The 22011-nt window shown below is 41.1% G+C and overlaps 1 protein-coding gene across 1 annotated transcript in view; it reads left to right on the forward strand.

Annotated features, from left to right (window-relative positions):
- Positions 1-20348, forward strand: part of MXD4 (MAX dimerization protein 4) — a gene marked incomplete at its 3' end in the record, with an annotated part of 35916 nt that extends 15568 nt beyond the window's left edge. The window contains exons 4-6 of the mRNA XM_081998982.1: positions 15880-15994; positions 19062-19221; positions 20200-20348. Of these exons, the coding sequence (XP_081855108.1) occupies positions 15880-15994; positions 19062-19221; positions 20200-20348 (424 nt within the window). The remainder of the gene's footprint in view (positions 1-15879; positions 15995-19061; positions 19222-20199) is intronic.
- Positions 20349-22011: the final 1663 nt, after the last annotated feature.

A 22011-nucleotide genomic window follows, 5' to 3' on the forward strand; every position in this document is an offset into this window, starting at 1 on the left:
TTACCATTGCAGTTAGTACTGTTGTGCAGGATAAAGATATAACTGCATTGATCCATCACATTGAATGGCTACAGTGCGGCCACTAGCTGAGGAGATCCCAACTGCTGGAGGTAGAGTACTTCCAAGGAAGGATCACCCAGTGTGTGGCTCGCTTGCTGTGCTTCCATCATGAGTTTAATCCAGCCTGGTTGCTCACTGCTGCTGCTGGGTCCTGCTGCCTGCCTGCACAGGAGAGAGGGGAGAAGCTTGCTTCTTCAGCCAGTTCATTTTCCTGAGCCAGCTCACTGTCACAGGCACACCCACACACCAGCACAGGGAGAAGGTGTGATCACTTCTTTGAGTGACGGTATTAATTTACACTACAAAATAGTACAGTTCATTTCTTTGCCAGTTTAGTATTTCTCCTAAGCATCCAGTTTTGGCCACTGTTGGCTGCACTGGTTGGGTCTTACTGACCTGGTATAGATCTCATTGTATAATGGTTCTATAAAAACTGCTGCCATTTCTAGGACATGTCCAGATTATACATAAACCATCTAGATAATGTGGCTGCTACATTAGTGGTAGGAACCACCTCCTCTTACTAGCAGAACTTAACCTCCATATTATATCTGTTTCTTCTGTTTTCTCCTCTGGTTAGTGTAAAGTAGTTTATTGCAAGTCAAGTGAATTGCAGTAAATGTACCTTTGCACTGCTTAAGCAACGTAATGTCTTAAGAGTCTGACTTGCCTTTGTGAGAAGACAACTACCATGGTTTAGGTACCCCCAGCTATGACTGCCTCTCTGAGGATGCCAGCTGTTGTGGTCAGGCGAATGGGGTTGCCTCAGCCAGTGCAAGACTGAGTCTCAGCTCAAGCCCCCAAACCCCCTTTTACCTGTCATTTAACCTCAGGTTTCCAAGAGAGGGGCAAAGTATATGATGGTGTTTGTGTCTTAAATAGCTGTAGTAAGTTGTTTCTGTGGAGCTTGTTTAGCAAAGTCTATAAAGAACTGGACCCACAGAACTGAAAATTTAATCCATTGCTTTTGTTGAAATATCCTGTATTTCTAAGTCTGATGAGTCCATGGAATTAAATTAGAAGGTTTAAGGCTTTGCACTGAAATGCTATTCTTTCCTCACCTCTAGGCAGTCAGCAAATGTCTGGACCTGTGGCTTGTCCTGTACTTCATGCTGTAATAGCTACTATAAATGCGTGTGCACTGACCTGCTGTCTTTCCAGTGCACACAGCAGCTCACCTGATTATGCACTCCCAACAGAAGTGTCTTCCCACCTAGACTGCTGGTTTGGAAAGGAGGGCTATATTAAGCAGATGAAACTTGGAAGTTAATCTGCTCAGGAAGTTATATTCCAGGTGTCAGAGATGTACACATCCTCATGCTTTGGACAAAGCTGTTATTCAGCAATGAAAAAATGGACTAAAATACAGTCTTGACTAAATTCTAAGGTCCTTTTTCATGCTGAAGTCGGCTTTGAACTGCAGAGCCTAAGTGCAGCTTTGGGTCTGGGCTCCAGAAAGCCATGTGCTTCCTGGCCAACCAAACAGCCAGCAGAAAGCAGATGGGCGAGAAACCAAGTGCATGCATTTTTTCCACTTGACTTTGTTCATCCCTCTCTCCAAACATAAGTCCATTGTGTGCTGGCCTTTAATGGACTACGTAAAAGGTGGTTTATGTTCTCAGCATCTGCTAATTGACCTGGCCAATTCTTACCTGCAGTGGTAGAAAGAGTGAGCTGGTCTTGTACAAAATGGAGGTAGATGGGCCAGACTTCCAGGTACTTTGAGGACTGTACAGACAACAGCTAGGTCTGATGCCCTGCAAATAGAGGAAGAGATGCCTGGTGGTGACTGCTGTCTTGATTGGAGGAGAAAATAGATTTTTCTATTCTAAAGACCACTTCAACCCCCCCCCCCCCCGGTTTTTGGAAGGAGAAGGTTGTTTTAGGCCTTCACAGAGTGCTGTGTTTGAGATAGAAACTGAAACATGTATACGGTACACATCCTGCTAGAATAGAGCAGAGTGACAATATTAGCAAGTAGCTAATATTATTGTTTAATTCTAGTTTATGTTATGCAATTTTTTTCCTGTACAAATTAGTGTGTGTAGTGCCTGGAGATTGATGTAGCTGATACAGAAGAGGTATGTGCTTGGATGTATGTACGTGAGGTCATCTGTTTTAGTGTTTCTGACCTGAAAACTAACAACTCTAGTTACAGGCTACATGCCCTACATTAAGAAAGCCTACGTTAGGTTCTACCTTACAGCAAGAAAGCAGAAGATTTGGGTAACAGTCAAAGGCTACATCTGAATGTGGTAAAACGTCTCTAAAAGGTTGGAGAACTACTTGCAAGTCCCCTTCTCCCAACTGCCACCTTGGGATTAAAGCCTAACAAATTTATCTGCTTTTCCTTCATTGATATTTCAATATAGGTAACTAAATGAAGATATAAGGTGCTAAATAAGGGACCTGCCTGGCATGTAATTGCTGCTAGAACTCAGCAGCTCCTATTGAAGTTGGGAGTACTGTCAGTGTTCGCAAATACCAGCTGCACAGACACTTTGTGTCTTACATACCACATTAGCTGGTATTTACAAAACATAAAGGTAGCAAACCCTGTAATTGCCCCAAGAAAGCTGACTTAATCCCGATTGGTAAGTGCTGTTGTGTTGACTGCCGAAATGAACAGCATGGGTGGAGCAAATAATTTCTGCTAGGGAAATTTGGGAGCTTGTTGTGTGTGTTTGGCTAGAAGCAGTTACTGGGTTTAGGTGCTAACAGGTATTTGAAATGGACTATCGGGAGTCTTGGTTCCCACTGCCTGAGTTTACATACTGACGTGACAAGTGAGTCCAAACTTCTGGCTCTTCCTTCCATTGCCAGATAACCTCAGGACACCATGCTTAAGAAACGTGGGCTGAGTTTTGTGGGGAAGAAGGAAGAAGAAGAAGGAGGAAATGGGGGGAAGAGTTCTGAAAAGTGGTTCTATACCTTATCATCTGCAAATGTATCATTTTCAGCTTCTGCTCCACTGCACCCAGTCTGGCACAGAGACAACCAGCTTTGTATTGTTCCATGGAAAGGGAAATAGGACGGAAATTAAATTACAAACAAGGCACTATCTGTGCTGTGGCAAGCTAAATCTAAACTTTGAGGCAGGACTGTCAGATATCTGCAACTCTTCACTGTCCCGTGATGCCAGATTTTGTCACTGTTCGGGGGGAAATATTACGTAAGTGTTGCTCAGCTTTTAATTCATATGAAAGTAAGAGTACCCACTGAAGCCTTGGAAGAGACCGTCTTTAATTACAGTCAGTGCATTTAGTGCATTTAATCCTTCCCCTAAATTTGTTTATATATACACCTCACTCTGTCTTTTCTATTCACCTCTAATTACAAGGTTTCAATGACGGAGTTGGAGATGTACAGCAAGACATCTGGGGATGTGTATTCTTAATTACTTCAGGGTGATTTCTTTTCCTTTGGTGTTCTCCCTTGGGGTCCGAACCAGCCTTTGGTTGGCTGGAGCAGGTGCCTTTTCATCCCAGGGCACCCCAGCTGTCTTGTTGGAGGAAATCTCAAATACCTACAGCGGTAAAAGACAGCAACACCCACCACCTCCTTTCCCCCAAAAGCCAGTTGACTTCATTGGTGGGTGCTCAAGCTGCCACCATTAGCTGCTCCCTCTAAGAAGATCGCGAAGCTTTGGTAGGTACAGGTGGTGAGGAAGTATTAGCAAAAGCAAAAACGGAAGTAAGACATAGCACTGAAATCCCTTTCTGCTACTTAATTTCCCAGGCAAAGCTTAAAAATTCCTACCTCTGAGAACAAGAAAGTGTTTAGGTGCTGAACTGGAGATATAGTTGCCTTAACTCTGATTAGGTTTTAAAACTGCACTGTGAATTGCTGTTGTTTCTTTTGGTGCCTCGTGTATGTGGGAACATAGAGTCCCTACAGCTTTTGTTAGGCTAGTTAAATAGGGACGCATGGTATTTACTTGGTATTTGGATATAGAGGTACAATAGACAATAAAACCACAGTCACAGGTATCCAGTATTGCAGATATTAATGCCTCACACTCTTCATTTAACTTGATGCAGGAGAAGGCTGCTTAATTCCGGCTGTCTGCCATTGCAAGGCCTCGTGCTCAGTGTGTGATGGCAATACATGTTTTTAATTTAGCTAAAATAATTCAGCTTGACTTGACTCTCCTTTAATTTGGCATCATAGAGTGGTGTAAAAAAAAATCTTGAACACATTTCTCCCCTCATTTGACATATGTATAAAATAACTAGGTCTATAGGGAGGTTAAAATTAGGCAGAAAAAGATCGCTAGGCCTCGTACTGTGCTCTCTTCACTTAGTGTTGTGCTACAGCTCAATTTCTCTAGGCTTCTCTAAGCATTGTAGTCACACCCCCCCCCCTTTTTTTTTTTATAAGATCCTTCCTGTTGGCAAATGTCCTGAGACATGATGTTCTTGCTTAGCATTTTGATGTGGGGAAACAGTCTGATAATTAAAGCCAGTTTCAAGCCATGAGCTGATTTGTAAGCAGTGACTTGCTCTGGGGTGTTGTCAGTTGATAAACGTGTAGCTTGTGTGTGCAGAGCCACACTGCACCTTCTGCCTTAAGCACCACGTGAGAGGGACATATACACTTCTGTGGCCACTCGTGGGGGAGATTGACTGCATCCTCTACAACCACCTTTTGGTGAATGGTTAATTTGTGGAAAATTATAGTTATCATCCTGTTCCCCTCTGCGTGTAAGCCCAGTGCAAACCCATTGTCATTACGCAGCTTTTCCTTGTTTAAATAAATGCAGTTCTCTTCGACTTACTCTCAGCAGTTCTCAATAAATTACTTACAAGAGTATCATGAAAGGTGGCAGCTGAAAACACAGCTATTGTAGACTGGTGTCGTGGGTTTGGCTTTGCTGTGCAAATTTACTTTGCAGTGTTCCACCATCAGCAACGACCAAAGTGTTACCACCCTCGCGTAAATGGTGGCAAGTCCTAATCCACTCTTGGGGTTTCAATGGGGAGTGTGTGTAAGTATGCATGTACCTCCATGTAACTTCAAGTGGGAATTAAAACTGCTTGATACCAGAATGGCATGATCTTACAATGGCACTTTCCTTATCTAATTGGGCTGTCACTATTCTGAGGTAACAGACAAACTTAAAATCTGAAGTCTCCCTGCAGTGTAATCTAAGAAACTTGAGTGCCAGTAAGACAGATAGGTTTGAGAGGTCTAATTTAGGAGGACTACTAAGTTTCAGTGTATGCATTTTAACGTGTGAAACAAATGGCTGGAAGGCTGGATGAATGAAGTACTAAATGTTTATAAAAAAGCATGGCTGATTTTTTTTTTGTGTGTGGACTCTGTTTTCAAGCGTGTACAAAGGTATTTCCATGACTCATGTATTTCTCCACAAGGCACTGTTGTTCAGCTGCCTGTATTAGGTAGGTACCATGCGATGCCGAGCTCGTGCTATTAGGTGATGCCTCTCTTGCTACTGCTTAAAAACGTTGGAGAGGTAAATGTTAAAAGATAATTGGTAGATAGTAGGGCTAAAAATAGAAGACACCTGAAAAAGAAATTCCTTTTCTATAGGTGTAATAATTGTTCATATTTGTCTGACATTGACTTTGAAGGTTTAAAATGGAGTAAACTGTTCCTTATAGATGAGCATATCTTGAAGGCTGCAATGCTAAAATATAGGTTGGAATCTCCTCTTTTTTTTTGCAGAGGAAAAAAAAATCTATACAAGGGCAAAAGCTTACTGCAGGGGATTTCAACTGTTTCCATAATGTTTGATTCTGTTCCCTCAAATTCTTGCAAAGTCAGAGATTTTATTGCCTCTGGTCAAAGGATGGAGAATCCTATACATTCAAATTTGAGATGGTCACCATTCAGGAAAGACAAATGGTATCCAGCTGACATTACATTTGCTTGTGATGGTTTTGGGAATCTCTGTATAGCTTGTAAATTCCTATAAAGATTTCCTGTAAAGCACATCTCAAATTTCTGTGTGTTGCTGTTACTTATCTTCAAGACCCAAGATGATGAAGGGCCTTTCATGGCTGCTTTTCCAGTAAGAGCTGCTTAAGACAGTGGAATGGCTGCAGCCTGGAGAAAGTGAGGACAAGCCTGGCTGGAGGGAGGAGCCTGGGAAAAAAAACAAGGAGAGGAGATGAGGGTGGTCAGATGTCAGTCCTGCAGTTGTTAATACTGCGGAGCCTGAGGCTACAGTTCCCCAGCAGTTTAAAACCAATACCAATCAGAGCTGCTGGCATCCCACCTGCCCTGGAGACCTTGCTGACATGGTCCTGCCTGTGCGTTGCCTTGTACCCATGCTCCTCTGCCTGCCTGCCTGCCACAAGCCCACAAAGGAAAAGGACTGCTTGGAAACCAACCACTGCATTTTGGTTTTGTCATCTTGCTGGGTTGATCTGCAGGCAGTTCAGGCATGTGGATAAGCATGCGGTGGCACCAGTGGGGGAGACGCCTGTGTCACACCTCGCACACCTCTCTGAACAGCTCGTGCTCGCTCTGTGCAGCAGGAGGAGAACTTGAGTGGGAGGTCGGGGAACAATATGACAACAGGCACTAGCTGTGCCATGGGGCTTTTATTTCTTCTGCCAGCCAAAGTCAAACATGGCTCTGGGACCCTCGTCAGCCTGTCTGCTTCTGCTGTCAGATACACTCCTAAAGGGATAGCATGTGGGTGGTCTGGCCAGCCACCAGCAGCTGAGGCTCCTGTTGGGTCTCTCACGTTGGTGTTGTCCAGGTTGTTTTACAGGGTCATTCCAGCCCGAAGCGAGCCCCAGCAGTTGCTGTCATTTGCCCATCTTAGCTGCTGCCCATAGCTTATGGCAGTACTCTGGCTACCACAGCTTACCTTCCGGTGGGAACTGGACAACAAAGAGCATGAAAGTTGGCTTGTAGGCATTTTGAAAGATGAGGAAACGTTGATGTAGCCCAGTGCTCGTAATTTGGGACAGGCAGCTGTTACTGCATTCAGCAGGGAGCTACTGGAGGGATGGAGAAAGGAGGGAGAGGGGAGGAGGGCAACATGGGCAGCAACATCTGCCAGGCATCCCCTCTCTTGGGAGTCAGCAGCTTCCCTCTCACAGACCAGCCAGTATTCACCTGTCCCCGGCTTGCATCCCAGCTAGCTTTCTGCACGCTGCTGCCAAGAGGCTTAGCTGGCCAAAAATGCATACGTTTGTGGCACTGCAGGTACTTCCCTTAACTTATGTTTGCTGAAAAGTGTAGGAATAAGTTCTGGTTTCATGCATATGTTCTAAAATGTGAACAACCCACAACTTTTGGAAGGTAAAAAGGCAAAGTTCAAGTGTGGAGTCTTGGCTTAGCACATGGACTGAAGTAGTGCTAAGTGAAAGTAAATAAAATGCACTATGAATGCTGCAGTGTGCGTTTATGTATAGTGAAATAGAGAAGTTAAATATTTTTCAGAGTGATAAAAAGTACAAAACATTGAGATGGTAAGCTGTATGACAGGCAGCAGAGGTCTTCTTCTGTCCTCCTTAGCGTTAGGAACAGCACCAGACATTTCTGAGCAGTATTCACATGAAAACCTGCAGATGACTAAGTTCATAGCAGCATTGACTCTTTGAAAGCTAGCAATGGTAAGACCCACTTGCAGCCATTGCCTTCATAGGTGGGTAATGTCTTGTATTTGGATACTTCTGAAGTACCCCAAGACCACCAGCTGCCTGGCTGCTAAAGCTATCTGGCTGATGTCAATTTAGCAAATCAGATGCCCAAAAATATTCAGCATGCTGCAAATGCATATAGAGGGTGAAACTGCTAGTTAATACTGAAGTAAATAAAGCAGGTGGTTGTGCTGGTTGTAGGCTGTTGCATTTAATTCACTAACAATCACTGCAATTAGGTACTTGCAGCTTTTCTGCCTGTTAGTTGCTACAACACCTACCCGGGCTTCACTGCTGAATTTAGTGGCAGAGGCCTCTATGAGGTGTTAGACACAGGCAAAAAATGCCATGTGGAACAAACCTTGGATGAATCTTCACCTGCAGCACAAACTTCAGGATTTTGTTCTTAATATAGAGAAAAAAAAATGGCATCTATTGCAGGATGCTGGTGTTTGGCTTATCTTTTCTTGGATAATAAAAAGCCAAGAAGTTTGCTGTAAGGGCGCTACTGAATTTTCTGGTTTTGACTCTGAGGCACTCAGCTGTGAGCAAGCATTTCACACATCTCGTAGCAATCAGCACACTGGGTGCCTTGCTATGGTACAGTGCTTTAATACTAAGAGGTTTTCTTTCCTTTTCACTAAAGCGAATTTGTTGTGTAGTTGAAATAGATTGTGCCACTTGAGTATGAGCTAGAGCCTCTTTTGGAAAAAAAAAAACGTATTTGAGGTATCCTTTGTATAGTAGAAAGTATTGAAAGTGTTTCTGACTGAAATAAATATGGAAGAGACAGGATTTTATACTTCAGTGGAGGGTTATTATCTTCCATTGTATTTAATATTTTGCTGAAGATATGCTAAATTCTGTCTGGCCCATTAATAAATAGGTTTCTTTAGAACGATGTTTATATGATTGGATTTCTATGATTTCTTAAGATGGAAGTTTATCTACAATCTCTTTAAATGCCTTTGTAAACAAATGTGTTTTAATTAGTACAGGATCATCTTTGCTAGTTTATAAAAAGTATTGTAGAGCTGCAAAAATATATATCATTCCTGACACCTACTGTAAGAAAAGTGTTAGCCTGAGGAGGAGTGACATGAATATGCTTGAGTACCAACTTCTACTAAGCAGAGTGGGGTATATATAATTATGTGTGTACCTACATTATACGTTTGGCCATGATAGCCAGGAATATACAAAACAACATGATCACATTTACCTTCCAGTACCATTAATGCCATTTGCAGCAAAATTCTGCTATCACTCAAGAGTGTGACTGTGCACAAAATAAAAAGAGCTGAAGCCCTTAAGAGATCTTGACTTGCTGTGTTAAGCTCTTTTAAGAAAGGGTTGACGGTGGAGTCAGAAGGCAGGCAGTGTTCCTCTCTCTGATATACCTTGGTGGTAATCCTGAATTCACAACGGGGGAGTTTTTACTGCTGGTCTACATTCTTTAAAAACTTTGAGATAATGATAAGTTGATGAATAATGGTGCTGTCTGTGTTCATCCTGACCAGCGCATGTCCCAAAGGATCCTGAGCTTCGGTGTTTGCAGATGCTCTCTATCTAAAACTTGAGTGCTCCCTGTACGCAGGTATATGCATTTCATAAATAAAACTGTGAAGAACCTTCCTGTAAAAACACAAGCATCCTATAATTGCAGTTAGCTCACTTCTGTATTTTATGCTGAATTTCATCTCTGGCAGGGAGATAAAATCATCCTTCTTTAGGGAGAAAATACAACCATTAGTTCACCACAGGGGTCTCTGACAACAGAGTTGTGGGCTCATCCCAGAGCACTTTGGTTCATAACGTACCTGGAGAACATTTGACTCCAGAAGTGAATTTTTGGTGCAGAGATTCTTCTCTGACTTTATCCTATGTACATTATTAAGCCAGATTACATAGTCATTATGCAACAATGAAAAATTTAGTAACTGCTCTATATTTAAACCTTTGTGTATTAACTTCATTGCGCTGCACCAGGACCAGGATAGGTTCCAATGTGGAAAAAAATGTGAAACATGAGAGAAGGATCTGAAATGCTTCAGTAACTCTGTCCAGTTTGTAATAATATATCATCTTCTAGATCATTTCAAGCATATATTTTATATTCTTTGAAGTGGGAGTTTTGTTTGTTTTAAATTTGTACTGTATTTGCCTTGCGATAGTGTATGAGGCTATCTGGTTTTTGGACTGAAATGGTTAATGTACAGAAATTATACATTTAAAATTTTTGCATCTATTTCAAATATATCTATTGTTCTCACTAGTGTGACTCTTAATGATTGCATTTTCACTGTCATTTCAGTGTTTGATCTATAGTGTCCTTTTCTTTTCAGAACACCACCAAGCAAGTATATTTAGCAATTGATTCAAGAGTCTGTCAACCTCCCTGTACACACAGCTAGTTTAGTAGACTAAATTTGGGATATCTGAAATACAGATGCATGTTTCAGCCACACAAGTGTTTTTAGCACTAAAGCATCTTGCAGAAAGCACAGTTAGGGCCTTCTTGTGAGACAAGCATTGTTTCATGCCTGTACGGGCTTCAGCAATGCACTATGGTGTGAGAGGTACGTTGGGCTGTGGATGTTGAATCAACACCACCCTGTCTAACCCAGCCAATTTCTGCTGGAGCCAGCATGAAGGGAAATTCAGAGCATGCAGTGTGGGAATATGGACAATTAGTGGCTTTTTGCCCATTTCCTAGCCTTCCAGATCCTTGCAGCCCATCACATGGAGATGCTGCAGTTCTAAGATCTAAGTCTTCCAGTATGGCTAAGACAGCTCCATTGACTGTGCAGTCTGCTAGTAGGAGGGGGTGGGTGTGGACCACAGCCGTTCTGGGACTTCCCATGGGATGGCAAACTCCTTCCCTTTACAGCCAGCTTGAGAATGGGTGTATGTGAGAGTCATTCTTCTAATTTGGGGAGGCTGTGGACTGAGACCTTGAGGATGTGCAAGGTGAACACTGTCATGAATTTGAATTCTTTCTAGTGAGTTTTACACTCTTGCCCATGACTGTTGAGTGACACATGAGCATGGCCCTGTTGACCCTTTCAGCAAGTGATGTCTGGCAGTCAGCAGTGCAATGTCAACAGCAGGAACTGTTTATGTCTTCAGGTGCAGCTTCAAGGATATGCCAACCCCATGCTACCTACCATAAATGCAGGGAAGGTTGTCGGCAGCTTTGTCTCCATGGGTTGCCCAGCCGAGGTGGTGGGATGAACAAGCACGTGTTTCACTGTCATGCTCTAAACTTTCATGAGTGTCTGTGGTCATTTAATTTTGCTGAGGCCTGGCTAAGGCATGCCATGCTGATGACTAAGGAGCTTGTTTTGGACGTGCACTTGCCGAAGGAAGGCTTTGCCTTTCCAGCTGGCTTTGTGCAGATCAGTGTCTTGAACAATGGATGTTGTTCTCTCCCACAAATAAGGTCTATAGAGTTATACTTGTATGGTTTAGGAAATACACCTTTGCTGCTATCAAAAAACATGCAACTACTGCCTGAAGAACTGTCTGCTGTCTGACTAGCTGCAGGACATTTCTATCTGCTGTGCTGGAACTAAAAAAGCCCTGGGGAGCCCATGTGGAAAGACTGCAGGTGGATCGGGTCCCTCCACAAACGTGCCAGCACTGTATCGATCAGACTGGCACAGGGTTAAGTCACACAACTGGGGGCTTTTTTTGCTGAATGGGAGCAATCTCATGAGTCAAATGCTACATCTTTACAAGTAATCTCTGATTTAAATGCTTATAGAAATGTTGATTGGAGGGACCTCTGAATGGCAATGGCTTTGTCTGGGTACATCTTGAAAAACCTCCAAGGATGGCATTAGTACAGCCTCTCTGCCAACCTGTTCTGATTGTGCACCACTGCCCTGTTAAAAAATTAGTTTCCTAATGTCTATCCTGAACCTCCCAATTCACAATCATTGCCTCTTGTTACATTATTTGGCCTACTGAGAAATATTTTGTTCCCGCTGCAACCACCCATCAAGTAGTTGTAGGAATTTCTTGGAATTGTTGCTGTTTCCTTGGAATGAAGATTATCCAGTGTGAACAATAGGCTTTTTTGTTTCTTGTTTGTTTTCCTCTGCATCTTAGTATTCCATTTCTTAGTGTGCTAAAATGGATTTGCATCTGGGATTTCTTACATACGGGGAAGCTTATTGACCATTATCTAATAGATTCATTTAGCAGAATTTTGAAATTGGTTAGAGTCAAAGATCTTAATCTACTTTTGCATGGTAGCCTTTTTTGGACAAGTGGTGAACCATAGCTTCTCTGGCCAGCATTGCTCCTGCCTTTTCATAGCCAAGCACCAGAGCAAATTGGAGTCTCTGAGGACTAGTGGTCTTCAGGTGAACTTCTGCTGGATGTCCTCGTACTGCAGGGAAATTCCTAACAACACTGTTTTGCTGCTTTGTTTCTCCAACTTGTGAGGCTCCAAGGTTCATTTTGCTATAAGTTCTGAAAATATTGCCCATCATGGCTTACGTGGATTCAAAACCAGTTCAAGGCAATTCCAGCTGGTAGCCATTGTGTTAGTTGTCAATAACCTTCTTTCTCCTCTATGTGAATGTGATGAACCACTCACTGCTCCTAGACATGGCCACTGCTGTGGAATGCTGACCAAGACTGTGGGCTTAGTAATTCATTTTTATTAAGCGTTAGAAGAGCTATAACACAGATTTATAGGACCATGTTGTGAGCTCGCTTATGGAGAAACACTGAAGTCTTGGAACATCTGAAACCCTTTCATCTTCTGCCACAAAGGAAAATGTGGTAAATGAGAGACAGGCCACCCATGCACCTCTGTCCATGTGCGGGGCTGTACCCAAAATGGAGGGCTGCAGGCTTGAAGATTCAGATTTTGGATGGCTTTTTTTAAGATCCTTACCTTCCCTGATAAATTCAGTACCAGTGACGAGGGGGATATTTCTGTGCATCTGCATGAGGTGAGAAAAGTGCTGGCTTCTGTAAGTCCTGGCCTGTCACCATGCCTTGTGTGGGCGAAGGTATAACAGTCGGGTTTGGAAGCTGGAGCAGAGCATAATTACCCAACTTCAACCACGTTTCATGTACAGAGGTTGTTACCCCCTTGCTCTGAGACCAGGCTGCTTGGCTGCTTGCTGCTTCTTTTTTGTTTTTGCTTATTTTCTAGGTGGAATTTAAGGTGTGAGCTGCAGAACACAAAGCAGCTCAGGCTGTGATTACCTTTTTGAGTGCTTTTCCCTCCTCCGGTGGTCACAGTCAGATGAGGAGAAGCAAAAGCTGTCAGGTCCCTGCAGAAAAAGAGAGAAATTAGTGCTGGCAGAGTCTGTACGCGACAACTTATCTGCTGTGAAGTTTGAGTCCCTTGTTCCTGCTGGTGTGATCTATTAACATAACATGCCTGAAATGTTTTCTTACAGTCTTACAGTTTTTTCTAAGATGTGCAAAATGAAAAACGTGAGGATATTACTTCAGTACCACAGGAATTGTGCTGGGCTGGTTTTCTTTTTTTTTTTTACCTTCACAATCTATGCCATTAGTTATGCTGTTGTGTTATAATATGTGAATTAGCCACATGAACATACCTGCATTTGTGTAAAGATCTATGTAAAGCTTATGCTTTAAAATCTTTAATGGATTCAGATGTGCTGCCTAATTAAATGAAAGAAAAAGCCCCTCAAATAAAAAAGGTGACGTTAGAGCAGGTCTTTTAGCGACTGTGTTTATTGCATTTAGTGCTGTCATTAGTGCTGAGAATACCTTGAAGCATTTTTTTAACATTTATCTCTTTTTAATTCTTCTCATTGGTCAGTTAAAATATTCTTCTGAGCTTCAGTCCCGTGTTCTTCATGGCATTTCTGTGAAGTCCTGCTTTACCTGGTTGGCAGGTACATAAAAGAGTTAGTGCTTTAAAAAGACACACAGCTGTGCCCTCTGGATCTTGGTAATGTTTCTGTTAACTCCCCGGGTGACGATAAGGAAGTGCACTAAATCCTTACTTTCTCCCTGTGGTAAGCAGACTTTCTTCAGATAGTAATAGAGGCAGGTAAGTTGTGTATGTAGTCTGGTTTCATTAAGGTTTTCCAGGATTAATATTAAGTAGATCTCACATCAGCAGTTCTGTATGTTCCTTATCAGACTTTTAATTTCTCCAAGTATATTGATCGTTCCATTTCAATGTATTTAACTCTGTATTTACTATTTGGATCCTATTCTTGTCCTCTTCCTTGCCACATCCTCCTTTATCTTCAGTCCCTGCTTTCATGTCAGCTGTCTAAATACAGTTGCATCCAAGTTGTGCTGAGTGACGCAGATGATTGCCTGTGTGTTTACAGGCTATTAAAAAAAAAAAATTATTTTAATTTAGTCCCTAAAGTAATTTTTTTTTAATTTGAAACACAAAACCGCCAGGTAGTTGTTAGAGGCTACAGACACAGAAACAAAAATTTACCTGATTAGGATTTTCTGTATAAATCCCAGTAGTCCCTAATTCTGGTATTTAGATGGTTTAAGTTTAAGCATTTAAGTTTAGAGCCTTGTATTTAAAAACAAACCTCAGGCCTAAGCAAAAAAATCTGTGATGAGTTTTCTCCTGAGAATCACATTTTCACCAATATTCCTTTTCCCTAAGTGGCTTGAAGACAGAATTAACAATTTTATAGAAATGCTCTCTGATTTCCTACCTAATACGTTGCTGATTTATAGGCAGACAGAACTAAACATGTGAGGGTGTAGTCATTACTGTACTGCATTTTAATTAGATTTTATTTTGCATTGGGCTCTTTCCCCATTAGTTCGCAGGTTGTTTTCACATTGCACTAATCATTCCAATTACACATGTGTAATTTGTCGTTTGGTGCATATTAAATCCTCTTCAGCTGCATTTCAAACACTGATGCTGAATTCTGGTTCCAAACCGATTGTTCAAAAGAAATTTTATTCTTGACCAGAAGCATTAAATTTCCTGCAAAGTTTGTTTCCTTTATGCAGCATCGAGCAGATTTGAAAAAGGTGATTATTCATCTCACACTTGTGATCTGCTTCACTTACTGTTACAGCTTTGTGGGGGATCTCGGCATGCTCCAGGTCATGGCTTTATTCATTCTGTAACAGGCTGGCAGAAAGGAAGATACTAGAGATGTTCTCATGTAAGCGCGTCTGCATCCCTTTCTATCTTGTTGCAAAACTGTATGGATTCCTGTTCAAGAATTGTGCATTAAAACCAGGGGAGATTTTCTTTTGGCTTTAAGTGTAGAAACACACTCACACACTCTTCCTTGGTTTGCCACTGCCTTGTTTTGGATAGTTGAAACAACTGTTTCGTGGACTCTTGTATTGCCAACTTCTTTCTCGCAGACAAAAGTTTGGAAACCAAGTATCTGTAGAAATACCACTTTGTTTATCCTCTTTCTACTCATAGATTTAATGTCATTAGTACAGGAGAGATTGTTGAGAGCAGCAGTAGTGATTCTTGCAAAGGAGTGACAGGGAAAGCAGGACCCACTATGGCTGGAAGTGTTTGCTCTTGTGTGTTTATAATTAAGGTTGTCACAGCTGTAAGGTGCGAGGAGGAATGTCTCCTTCTCGGGGGGAGAGTGGGTCAGTAGATGGGAGGAGAGGGGCCATCAGGGCCTCCCCATTACAATATACTGTAATATATTACAATATTACATATGACATATTTCTATGGCCAGAAGCAGCTCTGAGCTGTGCAGAGATGCATGGATGCCCTTGCCTTGTGTAGCAGGAGTGTGTCCTGTCAAGGCTGACGGGGGAGAGAGCAATCGGGGGTCTGCATCCTCCCTGCTCCCTCCCACAGCTCCATGTCTGCCTGCAAGAATCACTGTGTTGGAGTGAAGCCCTGGTTTTTCTTCCTTACCCAGCCATAGATTCAGTGTGCAGCCTTGCCTGGATTTCTCAGCTCTCTGAGCGTACTCCCCCTTCGTTAAGATGGGACTAACCAGACTGAGCAAACTGCTGTGAAATATACGTACAAAACTACTGTCTGAATGTGCCAGGCAGCGTTACTGCATTTCAAGTGACCTTTCAGTCTGAAACTTTGCCAAAGGGAGGGGAAAGGAAGCCACCGTTGAATCGAGTTCTGCACAGAGATCCTGCAAGCAGATGGTGTTTGCATATAGGATATGCTGTTCGGGTGCAACTTTACTACAACGCTCTTCATTTTTAATAATTTCAGGCGGGCTAAACTCCGGCTATATTTGGAACAGCTAAAACAGCTTGTGCCTCTCGGGCCGGACAGCACCAGACACACCACTCTAAGTCTGTTGAAAAGAGCTAAGATGCATATCAAGGTAAAAACATTCATCCATATTTTTATTTCTTTTAAAGCAGAATCTTCCAGAATGTGTATCCGTAGAGAGGAAACTAATTTTCACACAAAATCTATATCCATATGTCTGATTTTTGGGATATATTGGCCTTTATTTATTGCAAGGATCTCAGTCACAGTTGTCAAGGTTTTGTGTTTTGCAGTTGCCCCTGCAGTCTCAGATACATAAATGGCAATTTTGTGATTTCTGCTTAGGTACTGATGGTTTACATCGTATTTTTAAAAAAATAATATATATGTATCAAAGCTGTTCTTTGATTAATATGTTAATTTTAAAGGACTGAGCAAAGTCCTTAAATGCAGCAGTACAATGCATTGATTTCAATGCAAGAAGCCAGATCCATTCATGACTGAAAAAACTAATAGAGTCAAAGGGGTTATAGATACTAGTAAGCCTTATCCCCATCCCACATCTTGATGGCCAGATCCTGGAGCATGTGACAATCATTTAAAAGAAACCACAAATGAAATGCAGTCTCCTGTTAGTTGCCACTCCCCTTGCATGTTTCATGGGTGTAACAAGTTTAAAAGAAAAATCAACCCAAAATCTCACCTGTAATCCAGCAGCAGTGCAGGTTATACGTTTGCACAGGTAATTCAAAGGGAATTATTTCTCAGGCCTCCTCTCTCTAAAGACACCTTCACTCCCATTTTCACTGTCGTAGTTTTCAGGGGAGTGGGGTTATATGCAGGAATAAGACAAACAGGTATTCAAATGTAAAATCTAAAGAATAGGTTTCTGCTGCTGTGTCTAGGACTGTAATTACTCATCTGGCATTTTTTCAGTGTTACAGAGAAACAGGTCAAGAAAAGTGTCAGGAGAGGTTGAACACTGCCAGTAATCTTAGAATATTTTGGAGAACAGCCTGCTGTTTTACAGCATTAAGATTCACTGCAGTTGCAGAAATGGGTGTAATTCGTATGAGGAACTAAAGATTAGTTTAAGCAAAACCATTCTTGTGAACAACTTTACTGAGCTACTTCCTCAGCTCTTAGAAGCACATTTACTCCAGCTGGGCAACCCCTGTTTTTACCATTTGAGATTTTGGCCTCTTGTTTATAATTCAGGCTAACATGCGTGAAAGGCACCGCATGTGGTTTTTGTCTTGGGCTGCCCCCCTATCATGGGCTTATACATACAGATTGAAAAACTGTTTTTACAAGTGGCAAGTGTGAGAGATTAGCCATGTAGTTACCATTTCAGCTGCTGATAAAAAAAGCCAGGAACAGATTCTTTCCAAGTCCATCGTGCACAGTACCACTATTCATCTTCTGAAAACTGAAACTGAAGTTTAACTTTCTTTGTAAGATTTTAACTGAATCTACCCTAACTCGGTTGCCACTTAATTGCTCCCCCTTGTCAGGTCAGCTACCTCCCCGCTGCACTACCAGAGCATGCCAATGCCTGTCTGCCGTTTCTAATACAGTCATTAGCTTTGAACTTTTCACACGTACACCCCCATATATTGAAACTGGCCCTGAAAGATTGGACAGTTTTGAGTCTCCTGGATATGAATCACTAAGTTCATTCCTAAAATAGTTGTTAGAGTTTGGCATTGCAGCCAGGAAAAGACAGGAAAAGGAAATCTGATCAACTGGGCACATTTGGTTTGTTGTGTACATGGATGTACCAACCCTTTTTCTTACTATAGCATTGTGTATCCACGTTTGATGCATATCTACGTAGTGTATGGCCTGGGAGGGGGCTTAACATGAGACTGCAGAAGTTAGATTTCATTCAACCAGGAAACTGCCCAGTTCAATAGTGTCAATTATTTTTTCAAAGATAAATGCTTTTGCTTTCAGGCTTGCATTGAAACAGCAAAATCTCTGAAATCGTTTTGCTTGTGGCTTGCTGTGCACTGTCCCACCCTGCTCTCCTCAGAAAACCAAGCATAGGTTCATTCAGACGGTAGGGAGGAATCAGCAGCAGCTGTACTCACTCCTTGCACATCTCCTAAATCTTAGTGGTTGTGTAAACACAGCTCACAGAGAAATCTGGTCTTTCTTATGTGCTTTTACGGCTACAACCAAATTTACTTCATCAGTTAGGTTATTTTTTAAAATAATATAAGGTGTTTTGATTTGTGTGTCCTTCCTGCTTTTGATCCCATCATACTCATTACACTTTCTTCCCTAATTACATAGTCAGTTTTTTTAAATGGCTGTCAGTGATTTGGAAGAGGTTGAAATCTTTAAATCTTAAAAGATACTATTTCTGTTACTGCATTTGGACCAACAGTGCAGCACATTTTACCAGGTGTGAAGTATTCTTTTTGTTTCCAAAATGAATACCTTCTTTTATTAAAGCAGAGGGGAGATTTTGGGTAGATGTGTGGAAGGATCCTTTCACAGACTGTTCGCTGAGAAGTTTTGGATTAATACCACTGATTTTGTAGGAGGTTATCACATAATTATCATATTTGCTCTGCAGAAGTTCAGGGAAAAAAACCTGCAAGAATAAAGAGAATTGTTAGTAAATTCCTCCTGCCATATATAATTAATACTGCTTATTGTTAATGAAGCTTTTTTAATGCTAAAAATTTCCATGGCCTGCGGTAGGAGGGAGAGCATTCTGGACGCTCGCAAAGGTTCCTTTATGGTGATAAGTCTGGTATTTCACCTAAAGAGGCGTTATGTTCTGACTGAAACCTGAGCTGCGCTCTTGTTATCAATGGTGGTGCCAGTTTTGCCTGACAAAGTGGTTTAAATATTCCTCACAACCAAGGCAACAATAATTTGGTCTTAGCTGAGGAACATCTGGTAGTGGCAATAGAGTGTCTGAGGGATTTCCACCTGCCCTGTATCCATGTATCTTACTGTGAAACAAATTAATCTCTGGCCTAGCCTGCTTAAATTCTACTGACGGCTATACAATGGTAACAAAACCAATAACATTTTAAATTTAATTTTAATTATCAATTAATGAAAATATTTAAATTTGCTTTAAAATTACTTAATCTTAAATTACTTATGTGTTAACATGAGTAAAAACTTGTCAGCTTACTACCCCTTTCTCTCCTTTTAAGAAATTGGAAGAACAGGACCGAAAAGCTCTAAATATTAAAGAACAATTACAGCGGGAACACCGCTACCTCAAACGCAGATTGGAGCAGCTATCCGTGCAGGGCATGGAGCGTATCCGCACTGACAGTATGGGATCAACAATATCCACTGACTCTGAACAAGGTAATTGAACTAGGGCTTCCCCAAATGGAGTTGCAGGAGCAGGAAGGAAAAGCAAAGTAGGGAAGCAAGAAAACATTATTTAGAACTAAAATCAAGCTTTCAGTTAAACCCAGGCAAAGTTGTTCCATTATGCAATTTGCAGAATAAAAACCTACTGCATCTTTTTTACATTATTTGAAAGACGTTCTTTTTTCTAATCAGTTTAGAAGCTATTAATACTGCATGTATTTTTAAAGCTATTTTTACTGCAAGTGTTTTTGCCAGGTTTTAAACAATTACCATTTAATGCTCTGAATTTTTAGTGTAATTATTGGTAAGGCTGGCATAATATTTTCTTCTTGGAAAAAAAGATCTTATTGGTCTTAATTCATTTGTGTGAATAAATTAATTCCACATAATTTATTGTGAAACTTTGAAATATTTTCTGTGTAATGATCACCGAGTGCTCTCCACATTTGGTTCTCATTTAAGACAGAGCTCTTCAAGCTGTCTGTCACCGTTTCTCATGTTCTCATTTGAAGTTTTTCCTGTGCCTGAACACTCCCGCGGGCTGACTTTGTCAGGGTCTATGGGAGACGAGGAGTCGGTCAGGGTGCAGCTGCCGGAGGACAGATGGCTACGCCACGGTCGCTACTTAGCCAACACCTGAATTACCATGAACGGTGCTGCAGTACTACGGCCTCTGAGAGTTGGGGATTTTTTAAAAGTGGTGTCTATGCACAGGTTGGAACAGTTCTGGGGCAGCATTTGGTATTGATGCCATGCAGTATATTTATGTGGATGAGGACGGAAGGGATTTTAATTCTCAGGTGGACAAGATGATCCTTTCCTCAGGAATTACTGTTCCAGTTCTTTTTTTTTAATTACAGAAAATGAACTGTGATTCAGGTTGCACCATAATGTTGGTTGACAGTGGCCCATGATTACTTGCTACAACCGCTGCCTTTCTGAACATGTGCCTTCTTATGTTTTCTTTAGAAGTAGACATTGAAGGAATGGAGTTTACTCCAGGTGAAATGGACAGTATTGGAAGTGCCAGTGATGCTGAAGACCACTACAGTTTGCAAAGCGGTTCGAGTGATGGAGGTTACACACATTCCCGCAGACTGAATGCCAGGCTCTCATAGTGCCTGAGTTACCCGTTCAACTCAGGACCATCTGACTGAAGCACTTATATATGAATATTCCAGAGGTGTCAACTGCCACTCTTCCAGGAAACCCCAACCACAGTACTCTGACATGGAGGTTTCTTGCCCACGGTTCCCTGCACTGTAAACACAATATTAGATATTGTAAATCATGGGTTTGCTGCAGAGAACTGTGGTTAGGTACAGTTGTGACTTAAAGCTAGTTTGATGTAGCCATACTGCAAATTAAAGAAAATAAATTATGTCATTCCATTCAAGAAGTATTAAATTCAAACTGTTGGAAGCATGGCGTAAGGGAGTTTGACAGTTATTTTGATTTTGCAGAAACCATTTTCAAACATGGAAGAATAAATGGAATCTACAATGTGTTAATGATTCAGAGATACAAAAAGCTAAAACTACTTTTTGTGGTATTTTTTCATGGAAAAAAAAAAAACCCAAACATTTTGAACGCCATATAGTGGGCTCTATAGAGTAAATTCTTTCAGCAGTTTTTTGGGTGAAGCAGGCAGATAAATCTTCAAATCTCATATGATCTTTAGAAAAGGTCATATTTACAAGTCACTACTGTACTTCAGAACGAGGGAAAAGCCAGCTCTAATAATGACTTCATGTGGGATGATCTCAACTTTCTTTTTGCTTTTTTGTATTCAATATCCAACCAGCAGCAAATCATTCTATCCATGTTAACAGGAGTAGTAGAAAGCAACACTGCGATTTTAACCTGTTACCGTGGAATGAATGACATTTGAAGCATTTCAGTGGTTTCTTGGTTGGTTTTGGTTTTTTTTTTTTTCCATTTCTTTGAAGAATACAGAACTCAAGTGATCCAGTTTGTGATAGTTAATCTTTCCTTGCAAGGAAGTGAAATCTCTATTTGCTTGTATTTTTTTTCTATTCTTCTATTTACACATGTCAATACATTTTTATGGAAGGCATGGCTTAAAATTACAGTATTCAGCTAGAAGATAATTATTTTTTTCTTTTGCACACTATAATTGCATTTTCTATTCTTAAAAAAGTGCAAAAAAATTAAAATGTATGCTGTAAAACAGCGAAGTTTATTTAGTACTCATCAAGCTGTTCAGAACATATTTACCCAAATTGTAGCAATACTATGAAGATGTATTTTAATACAACTTCTGCTTAGTGAAGTCATTAGAGCTTGGCTTGCCGGGTAAGAAAAAAATGGACCAGTCTTTGCATTATCTGTTTAAAGAAGGTCTTTTAAAAAAAAAAGAAGAAAAAAAAAAAGAAAAAAAGAAAAAAAAAGAAAAAAGCTATAAACACTTTTAGGGAAGTGATTTTAGCAAGTGTAGTCTATATTTCCTGTAAGAGATTTTGTATTATATTTTCCTAAATGTTCTCATTTACTTGTATAGGGAGGGGAATGGTACAGACCCAGACCAGAGTCTCAGGGACTCTTCACCTTTGTCATATTGTGCCTTGGTGACCATTTATGTATGCCTCTCCTTTTCATTGTTTAAAGGACAACTAAGCTTTGTTTCAAGACCCTCTGTTCGAATGGTCAGTTGTCCACCTTCTTATGGATGAAGCAGAGAGGTGTATCTACATCTTCACCCTCTCACAACTGATTCAGTGTGGCTTTAAGTAAAAACATAAAATTAGGTTCTGGTGCGAG

Source organism: Phaethon aethereus (genome assembly GCF_964289735.1).
Source record: "Phaethon aethereus genome assembly, chromosome: 4".
Classification (NCBI taxonomy): domain Eukaryota; kingdom Metazoa; phylum Chordata; class Aves; order Phaethontiformes; family Phaethontidae; genus Phaethon; species Phaethon aethereus.